General features: G+C 49.2%; 1 protein-coding gene across 2 annotated transcripts in view; it reads left to right on the top strand.

Moving 5' to 3' along the window:
- The window catches only part of Pod1 (coronin), a 52,922-nt gene that overhangs the window by 21,882 nt on the left and 18,987 nt on the right, over nucleotides 1-12,053 (top strand). For both annotated transcript variants that reach the window (XM_077702138.1, XM_077702139.1), the window contains exons 16-19: nucleotides 75-250; nucleotides 3,201-3,309; nucleotides 3,828-4,057; nucleotides 9,828-10,018. In XM_077702138.1, coding sequence (XP_077558264.1) covers nucleotides 75-250; nucleotides 3,201-3,309; nucleotides 3,828-4,057; nucleotides 9,828-10,018 — 706 coding nt within the window. The remainder of the gene's footprint in view (nucleotides 1-74; nucleotides 251-3,200; nucleotides 3,310-3,827; nucleotides 4,058-9,827; nucleotides 10,019-12,053) is intronic.

The following is a 12,053-nucleotide window of genomic DNA, read 5'->3' on the forward strand; positions in this document are numbered from 1 at the left end:
CAGGGCCAGTTGCCCTGGAAGTGTAGCCAGTTGTCTGCCCAGCCACAGTGGTCCCGGGGCGTTCCTCCGTGCAGTGCGGGTGTCCAAGTACCGGCACCTGAACGGGTCGGTGGGCAACCGGGACACCCAGATCACCAACCTGCCCCCCATGTGCAAGACGCTGCCTGGCGAGAGCGAGGGCTTCCGGGCCAACACCGAGCGGCTGGCCCTGCCCCTGGCCATCTCGGGAGGACACCTGGCCGTCCTGGAGGTGCTGCTCTTGATGCGTTCCGGGCCTTGCATGGCTGCCGTCTCATCAGTTTTCCCAAGTTCCCTCGCTGCTCCATCCATTGTGATATCGTAAAATACCCAGCCTCCCACTATGTTATGAGGGCTGATCCTTTACCCTTGAAGCAATTTAAGGGGAGACGCGGGTCTTGGAATCCCGAAATTTGGCCAAAAAATCGATTTTTAAAAATCGCCATTTTTGGAAAGTAGAGCTATTTTCCTCCCGGTCAGCCAAATATCCAGGCCCAGGGGTGCGTATTGGAGCCATAATATCAATTTATCGCACCAACGACCGCTAAAATCGACCAAGATGCCACGTAAAAATAGCATTTTTTCGACGACTGGCCGCTTGGGTTCTACTTGCGCTATGGCGTCCACCTTGGTCTCATTTAAAAGTGCATCTTTTCATTTTCAATTCCATGCCAGAACCGCTTCGTGTTGTTTGTTGGTTGCGAGTAAAACCAGGGTAGAAAAGAGACGGAACGCGCCACCCAATTGGCTACTGACTGCACATGACCCAGGGTGCAATCTCATTGGCTGGTCGCCGTGGGTCGTATTCGTCTATGCGAGGGCTAGCAAAAGCCCCGCATGGCTTAAAAACAAAGTAAATATGTCTATCGATAACTGAAAGGAAGAACGAGCAGTATTAAAATCGCCTGGAATACGCTTTTCTGCGTGTCTGACGACAACTTATCCGAGAACGGCGCCGAGACGATAGCGTAAGCGATATGATTGCACCTGCGGGTGCACTAGGGTGCGTCTATCTTTAGATCAGCAGCACATCAAAAGAAAAGAAATGATAAAGTGGAGGATGCCGCATGCCGACGGCGCAAGGGAAGTGTGTTCATTCCGCTGTCAACGATGCTGTGGCGGGTTGGCCCGCATTGCGGCAACAACGCACTTCCCGTCACTGTTGGTTTGTCCGGTCCCCATGCATTTTAAATGGAGTCCACTCCACTCATAACGGACCTGGCTAGAGGAAACTATTTGCTATAACAGACTAAATTTTAGGCAAAAATTGTTTCAACTGAATATTTATAGCGTGCTTCTGTGGGGACAGCACCCCGATATGCTTTTTCTTTGTTTATTTTTGGCATGAAAACTGTTGTCTGGCAACATTGTTGGCAGCTGCGTCGTTGGCACAGCCAAGCTAAGCCAGTGCCAGTGGCCTTGTTTCTTTTTTTTTTTTTCAACCAGCGGCGTGAGTGGCGGGGTACCCGATTTCACTGTCTGATAAATTACAGTACTTGCCCGATTCTAACACGCCCCCGATTCTAACGCGCACCTGATTTTCCTGGCAAACAAAACCGAAAAGACTTGCACCTCCAATTGTAACGCGCATAGAATTTTGTGACCCAGAAAAACGAATGCGAGAGAAACGGGTGATTTATTTCCCGAAGTAATCTCGCTCATCTCGCTCTTCGTCGCTCTCCGAGAGCTCCTTGTCGCTTTCCGCTGACTACAACATCTCGTCCTCGGTGCCGTCAAGTGCGTTCGCGATACCATACTTCCGATCAAACGTTCAACCATGGTCGATGGGATCGTGGCCCACGCCTCGCACCCCAATCCCGCGAGCTTCTCCAGAGACTCGCGCTTCAGCCGACCGCTCGTTTTGAACGCATGAGAGCCGCTTGTAAGCCACTCGTGGAAGCGGCACACCTTCGTTACCGCTGCTGCCATTGCTGTTATCAAGTGCGCAAATGGAATGATTTGACGATTTGCGTGAGCGCCGATAGAAAATCCTAGGCACCTAGGCTTCCTGCGTCCGAAAAAATCGTTGCTAAAAGCTTTGGCGCCATCTTGCGATGGCGATGGCGATGGTTGGGATGAAGTTTCCGCTGTATTGGCAGTTTCGGTTTCGTATCCGATTCTAACGCGCATGCAATTTTTCGGCCTATTTTTTCGGAAAAAAAGTGAGCGTTAGAATCGGGTAAGTACGGTAAGCATAATTTATGCTGTCGAACATGGGGAAAAACAGGCCAACATCGCCAGAAGTACAAGCCTGTCTAAACAGACGGTCTGCTTGACTGCAAAAAACAAGGCCGCTGCCGATAAACACGACTCCAGTGAGGTTGAACAACAGCACTACTGAATATGCGAAGTGGTGCACCCGGAGTCGAGCCTGCCTTTGTAACAGGTTTTTAAGCAATACTCGGGTTCAGTGAAGTTCGGTCTTTATTATTACCACGCATGCATCATTGTAGTCCGGTTTTTTGGTGAAAAAGGCAAGAAATGCATCAAGTGGGAGGTTGGTTCCCATCCATTGTGTGCAATCGGCCGGTGGCTGTGCGCAGTCCAACTGGTCTAACTTTCGATTTCACAGCTGTCCTTCATCAAATTATGTTGTATCAGCTGTTTCAATGACCTCACTAAAATAAAAAATGTGGAAGCTGCCTTGGGGAACGGCAGTGGTCCAATTTGTTTGATGAACGGCTTTGGGTAAACCTGCCTCATCACGAAGGGATTTAAAAGAGCCTAGCTAATTCTGATGGCCACGACTGATTTTTATAGATGGTTAATAATCACTCCTAGTTATATTTGTGGGAATTATGGAGGTCTGCTATTTTCCCTATCTCTCTCGACTCGCCGCGGAAGCGAGAGGAGGAGGTCCCTCTCTACCCTGCAACAAGGGGGGGGGGGGGGGGGGTACTTGAGCAGCTGGTCCATGTGAGCAACGCCACAGGCTTTGCCTGTGGCGTTGTATACAGCGTAGACTGTATCATAGAGCCCCTGCCCTCGCACTCTAAGCAAGTTGAGAAATCTCGGAGGCACAGCACGTGCCCAGCGGCCACCGATGGTAGCTTGCGGAGGCAACCAGTAGTGCGTTCAGTTTCACTCTGCTTCCATGCCCTCACCTTAATTGGTACCAGCCGAAGCAGTTTTAGCCATAGCAGTGTCTCTAAGAGCACGGTGTTGCCTGTTGTGGCCTGCAGCTGTCCAAGAGAGGCCGTCTACAATCTGGAGTTGTTCCCAGCCTCATCTGTGGGACCAGCATCATGGACTTTGCGTGGGACCCGTTCAACGACAGGCGCATCGCCATTGGTGGGTGGCACTTTCGGGTTGCAAGCTCTGTGACAATGCCATGCAACAGAGTGCAAACGGTCGGGACTCGCTGCGAACGTTGTGTGCACATGCAGTATGTGCTGGTGGCACTCCAGGATCTAGAAATAGAATGCTGAAAGCGAGATTATTGAAGCAGTTTTGCATTATTGAAGCAGGGGGAGGATACAAATAATGGAAAGAAAAAAATGGGCAAACAGTCTGTGGGCATGTGTGTGTAGAGTGGCACTCCATATGTAAAATGGCATTCTGGATGCAACTCTTCGTGGCTATTCATTAGATATTAAAAACTTAATGTGTTGAGTTCTTTTATTTGTATATTTGTTTCTGTAGCCTACTCGCTAGTACTGTCTGAGCTGCATGGTTGAAACAGCAACCTGGTTTTGTGGGCAAAAATCGGAGGTGTTCGTCCTGCAGCGGACGAATGCAGTTGTGTGCACGAGTGCGGCTGCTCTTGTTGGAACGGTGGCCTGGCCTTCTTTCTCCCTCTGCCCGTGCAGCGTGCGACGATGGCCGGGTGCGGGTGTGGACGGTGCCGAAGGGGGGCCTCGACGAGAGCCTGACGGAGCCCGACTACGAGCTCAAGGGCCACACGGAGAAAGTGCACTTTGTCAAGTTCCACCCGACAGCCGCCGACGTGCTGGCCTCGGGCTCACACGACCTGACCATTGTCATCTGGAACATGGCCACCCGCGAGGCCAAGATCTCTCTGCAGGGCCACACGGACCAGGTAACGCGTACACCAGGGTGGCTGTTTGCGCAAGGAGGCTAGTAGTGAAGCCATTTGCTTTCTGGCGAGGTGACTGACCATTTTCACAGCACTACCCGAAGCATGGCTAGAGCCCCTTACTTTTTGCGGTGGAACATTTCAAATTCTGCGATTCTAGATAGGGGAATCTGCAAAATTCCGCAACAACATTGAAACAGCATAAGGTATATGTAACAGTTCATCTATTAGACACGTCAGACTCCTAACGTGCTAGATTTTATTTACAACTGAAGGAAGCTGTTGTGGCTGAGCATCTGGTGATGCTTTGTGCTTTCTTCACCAAGAGAATGGCGCTTGTTGTGAGGCACGATGTCACCATAGCGACTGAATGACCGACAGGTATTTAAGGGCAATGGAAGAAAGTGTTGGAGTCAGGTGTTCCATCCCAGCCCAGAAAGCCAGGACATCAAAATCTTCACCTGGCTTTTTTTGTTTAGAAAGAAATTGTGCCAAATCCCTGTCACTAGACTTGAGGTCTTGGGCAGACTTCAGGTACACTTGCTATGCAGCAGCTAGGGCTACAAATCCAGGAACGGCCCCAAACTCTGATCTCTTCTCTGAGAGACACCCAACTTGCAGGGGATCCAAGCACCTCACACTCTTGAAGAACTTCCAAGTGTCAGAGTTCTCCAAGTATACTAGCGCCTTGCTAGCCGCTTTACTCATTGCACCCTTCATTTGTTTGCAATCTGACCGGCCTTGTCGTGTGCAATGTTCTCTTTCTGTGGCTATGGCTAAGCCCCTTGATTCGGGTGGAGGCTTTGCCAACTAGCCACTTTTATTATTTGATAAGGTAGGAATACGCAGATGTAAATTTAAATTTTCAACAGTAAAAATGTTGCAGACAATAGAAACCATTTTGCTACTACTTTTCCGCCCTATTTCACTGAATATATTGTTTTGGGGACGTAGTGCCACACTTTTAACGTTTTTTTTGGAATTCCGCGAAAACACTTTAATTCCGCAATTTTTTGCAGAATTGCGGAATCGCGGAAAGCTAGGGGCTCTAAGCATGGCTCTGTAGAGGCCTGCTTGGTCCTACACTTCAGTGTCCCTTCAGTGTACTCCTAATGCAGGGAATTACCCCAATGCTTCACTAAAAACACACGAAATGCATCCTTTGCTATGTGCTGGGCGTTGGCTATATCGCACTGTGAACTACAACTGCTGATGCTGCTGCTGCTGATGATGATGATTCCTATTGGTTTCCCCTTTGAAGCGAGGTGATGACATGTTATCTTACCAAAAAGGACTAATATAACCATGTTTTACACTCTTGGTTTAATACTAGCGCTGCTTATGGCAGGCCCTAAAGCTTATTAGGCCCGAAATACTTTCTTTTCCCTGTTACAGGTGGTAACTGTCCTAGGCAATATTCCCCTCTCTGCTTTTCGTCCACCAGCATTCTAATCTTCTTTTCGTCCCCTCGACAGCCTTGAAGTTAACTTCCTCTCTGATACCCTTAAATCCTAGGGCTTCTGAAAGCCCAATATTCCCTTCATGTAGATTTGGATGGATACCCTCACATTCTAACACTATGTGCCGCATAGTTTCTGTTTCTTTTCCGCAGACCACACATACCCCATCATTTTGTGAATACTTCCCCACAAAACTCTTAGTTCGCAGGCAACCTGCTCTAGCCTCAAAAAGCAAAGCACTGCCCTGGGAATTATCGTAGAAATTTTCCTTTCTGATGTTCATCTTCTCAGCCCTGTACATCTCTAACGACGTTTTAGCTTCCATTTTTTCCCTCCATTTATTCGTTGCAATCTGCCTTGCCTCTTTTTTGGTTACCTTGGCTGTTTTGGATTCCCCACTGTTCTTTCCGTATTTCATCGTTAGCCGTCTAGTCGAAAAATGTGTCTGCCAGCTTCTCCACAACGCGCATGTGCTGACAGTGGAAGGTAACTTTAGAGTGGCTGGCCTTATCTTTTGGCTTTGGGTCAGCAACACGCATTGAAATGTAGTCATGCTCAAGCAGACTGTTCAATACCTTGTAGGTAAAAAAAACGTATTGTACTGCTTTGCAGAACCATTTTTTATCTGGTTGTATGACTGACATCTTTCATCATTCTTTTAGTCATTTAGTCATACAGTCGAACCCTGCAATAACAAAACCGCCGGGGAAAGCCACGAAATTTACTTTTGTGTGAATTTTATTGCCGCGAGAATGAAACATAAATGACAGGAAACTGAAAATTTATTTCCGAAAGTTGGTTTCATTACTTTGCGAGCCTTATGTTGCCGCAACTTCACAGCTCAGCTCTCGCACTGCAAGAAGTGGTTCTTTGTTAGTCATCAGCATGCGCTCCTAGTTATGACCAAATAGTGTCAAAGGCATCCAAAAAATTTAGCGGTTTTGTCTTCTCTGCATGTGTTAGGGCGCAGCCCCTTGTCGGCCATTCATGGGCTGAGCCGCATTGCGGTCGTCGTGACCGAGCGAACGGTGACTGGACCGTCGAGTGGAAGAAAAAGCAACGATGAAAGAAAGCAAAGGAGGAGAGTGCCGAAAAATTGGTTGGGGAGGGCCGTTCACTGTGGCGGTGTGAGTCTGTGCTCTTCGAAAGTGTGCGGTGGAGGAGGGGAGGGGGCAGTATGCTGCGCCCACACAAGGCGCTCGACGACGCGAAGCTTGGCGAAAACGTGAGGGGGGCGTGTGCGTGTCTATGCTGTGCGTTCGCTGCCAAATATGCGGGTCACAGTCCCTTCCTGAGACGCACTTCGTGCCGCCGATGCAGAGGCTCATCATTGCTGCTGCCGAGAGAACCCACGAGTGAGCGCCGCCTTAGCACACGCTGCTGCTGCGCCCAAATATCGCATTAGGGAGTATCGTAATCGCCAGCCAATTTTTTTCTCCTCGGTCTCCTGCACCGAGCATGCTTGAGCATGCAAGTGAAGTCCAACTTTTTCTGTTGACAAACTTTGCCAGACAGTGGCACCTTGTTGTTCCACCGCTTTGTCGAAGTCCGGAAAGGTCGCAGCCGTCATGCCATTCAAGAGTGGCGGCCTTGCTTTTCAAGATGGTAGAGAGCGAGCTGCACCGGGTTCCATCGTCGGCACTGTCCTCCTTTCTTCCGCCTGGGCCACTGGCGTGGGCAATGATGGCTGCCTTATCGTGTAGCGATAAAAAACTTCCGCTTTTGGGCTGGCGGAGGCGTCTTGTTGAAAGCAAGTGTGCCAAATGCCACGCACACAACAAACGCATGTGTGCTGCTCGGCAGTATCTGGCTAGCCTAGCCCCAGCCATGCCGTGAGTCACCACCCTGACCATCCATGACCTGACTACCTCTAGGGCCATCTTCTGAGCTGTCTTTTTCCTAAACAAACATGGTGGCGGCCATGATTGCACTGTGGCAGAAGAGTCCGCAAAAAATGTGTTTCAGCACTTTTTGGACACTTTTAGCCTCAAATAGATAAAATGCCAACTAAACTTGCAGTGAATTTCGTTAATGCGGGATGGCCGTCAAAAAAAAAAAAGAAAAAAAAATCCCCACCTTTGCAGTTGAGATGCGAAGACTGAGGAAACAGCGGAGCTGGTGGTCTTCACTAGCTTCGACTTGGTTCGTCTCTGGCCTGGCCATCTTATCTGCATATCGGACCCCTGCACGTTGTGGGATATCTCGGGGGCGATCTAGCCAGCACTCCGGCTAGGCCGCCACACTGGCTCCCGGTGTGTCAACCACCCGAGCCTATGGCAGCCCAGCGAGGTTCGCCTATGCGAGAACGCAGTAGACAGTAGTGCCGAAGCGCAGCCGTTTATTTGGGGACCCCCAAAGCATGTGAGCACAAGGCTCGACGGTGTTCACGAATCACGCCGTCCGGGTCTTGATCGCGAACGGGAGGCATGCACTCACGGTGCGCAACAAACAACAGTTCCCACCTGAGATACAGGGTATCCTGTATCCTCTGCCGATCTTGCCCCAACCGGGCCTCCGGCGAGACTCTCTCCGTCTCCCGCACGCCTATGCCCTGCACGGACCGGTGGTGCCATCTCTCGGGGGACGCCAACGAACCAGTGGAGCGCCGGCTCAGGATCGCGGGCCGTGGTTCTCCACGATTCCCACAACGTCAGAGCTTCTGTCATTACTAGGCGCAGCCAATCCCCGACACGTGCCTCCCCGCCACGATGTGCACTCCCCACACCCACTCGTTGGCTTTTGTCTCTTTGCCACTTCCCCGTCACGCATATTGGCCTAGCATTTTCCTTCTTCCCACTTTGCTGTGCCGAGAGCGATGCCCGACATGCCTGTTCGAACATTTTGCTGCTGAGAGATATGAAATACATGGGCATTCGCCGGGAATCTGAATACCGTATTTAGTCAAATCTAGGCCGGCCCCAATTCTAAGCCGACCCCCGAAAGTCCGAAGCCACGAAAAAAAAACACACTTACCTCGAATGCAGGCCGATTAAAAAGGCGAGGTCAGCGTTCACAAAAAGAAAACACGTTTATTGAACATGAAGATGCAGTGCTGGAGCTCAGTTTCTCTTCAAAATCACCGGGCAACTTCTGGGCAATTGAAGTTTGACGACGGAGGCTAAAGTTGAAGCGCTTCATGAATTTCTGTAGCCAGCCCCGACTAGCTTTAAGTGTGCCCGCGATAAGCCTCGTTCCCTTGAAAGCTACCTTCCTTTTGCCTGGAGCACTTCCGTCGTTACTGGAAGGGCAGCTGCTCGCTGCATCCGAACGAAGTCAGCCAATGCCGTCTCCATTTTGTGGTGACGGCCTTCTTGTGGTCCGGTGAATGCCATCCTCGTTGTGCGCACGCAAATATCCTCTCCCGTTGTGTCCACCAACGACAGACATTTTTTTAAACGCCAAAGTCCCGCCCGGCTTGAACGTTCGACGACAACTCCGCGGCTAAAACAACTTTTCTTTTAAAAGCAGCACTATAATGGCACCACTTGTTTGGTTTTGACAGCGCAGTGGCGCCAAACGTCACACCGCACGCAGGCCACTATCTGCACAGTTCAAAATGGCGGCATCGCCCCCAGCTATGGCCCCTTAAGTGGCTACTGGCTCGTCTAGTAATGGCTACAATACTTTCTTTTCTGGGTGACGCTAGCTGCGCACCGCTTCCCTCAATTTTACTTGGAAATTGGCGCGTGTTTCAAAATCCTTGAACCCAAGCCGACCCTGGAGTTTGATATATGAGTATTTAAAAAAAAACTGTCGGCTTAGATTCGAATAAATACGGTATATTTCGTAGCCGTAGAATTTCCTTATCACAGGGCTTGGCTGTAATCTGTTCTTTTTTGTTTGTCATTTAGAGGACCTGTAAACTTGACAAAGTGCGTATCTCTGTGACGATGTGAAAAATCTTTGTTCTTTGTGCAAAGGTTTGTAATGTTCATTGCACAGTGATTGTCACGCTTATGTGTGACAATACACAGTGATTGCATATGTGTTGCTCAATCTGCCAAAACCCTTATTCAAATTTGGGCACAAAATGCTTCCTCTGAAAAGGTAAACGCGGAACATTTGGAACAAAATACTATGCTTGACTTTGTAGCCACAACCAGTCCCGTTCTCAAACTTTGCGCATTGTATAGATATTTGCGACACGGAACTCCACGCATTGGTAACATTCCAGGCCGAAGTGCATGCACATTAGGTTGCAAGGGGGGACCTGCTTTTTGGCTGGGTGTAGTAACGTGTGAAGAGTCTTTTGTCACCGAGTGAATGTTCGACTGACCAATGGCTCTCATCGGGTCAACTTTTGCCGCTGCCAGATCTTCAGCCTGGCGTGGAACCCGGACGGCGTGCTGTTGGCCACCCTGTGCAAGGACCAGAAGCTTCGCGTGTACGACCCTCGGAGGAGCGAGCTGCCCGTCCGCGAGGGCCTGGGACCAACGGGGACGCGTGGTGCCCGAGTCACCTGGGTGCTCGGAGGGACCCACCTGGTCACCACGGGCTTCAACAAGTACGGCCGCTCCCTGGTTGGGGCCACTCCAGCGGTATCAGATGCGGCTGAAGGTGGCGGCGGTGTTTGTTGATGAGGGAATATATGAGGGCACCCGTGTTACACTTCTGTGCGTGTAATGTCCACAATTTCTTTGTCTTTCCTCGTAGCACTGGAAAGACAGATGAGTGAGGGGACGAGTAATCGGGGAAGCTCTATTACCGGTACTCGAAAACCGAGCAGAGGACAAAGGTGGCTGTCACATGACATTTCTGTAGCCTCGTTATTAAGGGTGGGCTTGTTTTTAGGGGTGTTTAAATGTCAAATTTTTCACTGCAAGTTGAATTGAAACCCAGAATCCGGATCTTAACTTTTAATGTAGGGCTTCTAAACATACATATTTGTACAAAAAAAGACAACTTTGGCGGTTCGGGAATTTTGCTCAGTAGCAAAAATAATATTGAAAATATAGAAAATTATAAAAATAAAAGGTGGAGGTGATACATTTAGGCAGTCAAACAAAGAACTTGAAAGGCATTGCACGCATAAGGGGACATGCTCCTCAAAACAACTTTTTCTTTAATAATGAAGTTAGGAGGCTGAAATTTTCACAGCTTGTAAAGGTTGAGCTCCTGTGGTCATGCATGCAATCAGATTTCAAATAGCTGCTCCGGATAAAATGTTACGCAGCATGACTTGCAGAAAAATGGCTTTTTTGTGCACACTTCTTCTTGCAGTAAAAATTTTTCCTGAAACTTTTAAAATAGGCTAGGTGGTTCCTTATGAATTGCAGAGTGCACAAATCTACCTGAAAAAGCCTCATATTCATTTTACTCACCACGAAAAAAAGATGACTGGTAGTGTGCCTTTTCTTGTTCTGTATATTTTTGTTTTATGACCGTCAGAAATATCTAAGGACACAAATTTTATAATGAACAAGATTTGTGCACTCTATGTGTTATAATGAACATCTGTGCAAAATTTCGATGTGATACGACAACTTTAAGTGGGAAAATAAGTGTGTACAAACTCGGAAAACGGACAAAAACAACAAACAGAAAAACGCATTTGAAAGTTTATTTCTTTGGCATATTCAAAAATTCTTGCTCAAACAACATGAAACTTGGTGGGGATATAGTCTGAAATGTCCACATTGAGGTACCAGAACTAGAACGCTCCTGCTGCATAAGTTGCACCCTCACGGTTTTTGCGGGTGTAGTCCTCGGTATGGGACCGTTTCACCAGGCTGCGGCGATGGGACCTAGCCTTAGCAGTCAGCTTGGCAGACATCTGCCTGATCCTCCGCTGGTCACTTGCACTGCTTAGTCTGACCAGTTCTTCTGAAGGGAAGATTCCCAGCTCTGGGAGAACTTGCTCAAAGATAGTTTGGCCCCTGTTGAACCACAACACTGCGAAGGCGGTGGCCGTCTCCACTACAGTGAACTGCAGGTTGTACGATACCGTCCTGTGCCAGATGCACAGTGCTGCTTCCGCCCCCATGGCGTGGGATGCGCAGTCGACATTTTTTTCACACACAGAGGCATGAAAGGCTTGCCACACTTCCTCCTCTTGCTCATTAAGCTTTTGGTGGCGGCTGCAACCTTGAGAGTAGTTTGACAACACCTCAAAATCCAGGCAGAGACCAGTGTCTAGAGAAATGGCAGTGCCAACACTGTTGTGGCTCTTGTGTCTTTGCTTCTGCCAAGTACCATCAAACATCACACTGACGTCAGTCTGACCAGCTTGCAACACAGTCACTTGCCTTGCTTCAGCAAGGTTGTCAGAGACGACGACTTTTGTGGCCGCAACATGAACTTTCCTGCCAATGTTGTGGAACGTCTTTTGGTGCAGTGGTTTCGGTAGACCAATAATGGCACTAAACCTGCACAGCTGATCGTGTCTGATGCCAACCGCGCGTGCAGCGAGTACCGCTTTCACATTGGTGGCGAAACTATTACGGGGACTTCCAGTGCAGAGTTGAAGGTTGCGGCCTCCGCTGCCGATGGCGGCAGCGCGATGCGATGAGTAGACCGAATAAACCAGTGACCACTCCTGC

This window comes from Haemaphysalis longicornis, unplaced genomic scaffold, assembly GCF_048455015.1.
Source record: "Haemaphysalis longicornis isolate Haplotype H1 unplaced genomic scaffold, Haemaphysalis longicornis Haplotype H1 scaffold_3, whole genome shotgun sequence".
Lineage (NCBI taxonomy): Eukaryota > Metazoa > Arthropoda > Arachnida > Ixodida > Ixodidae > Haemaphysalis > Haemaphysalis longicornis.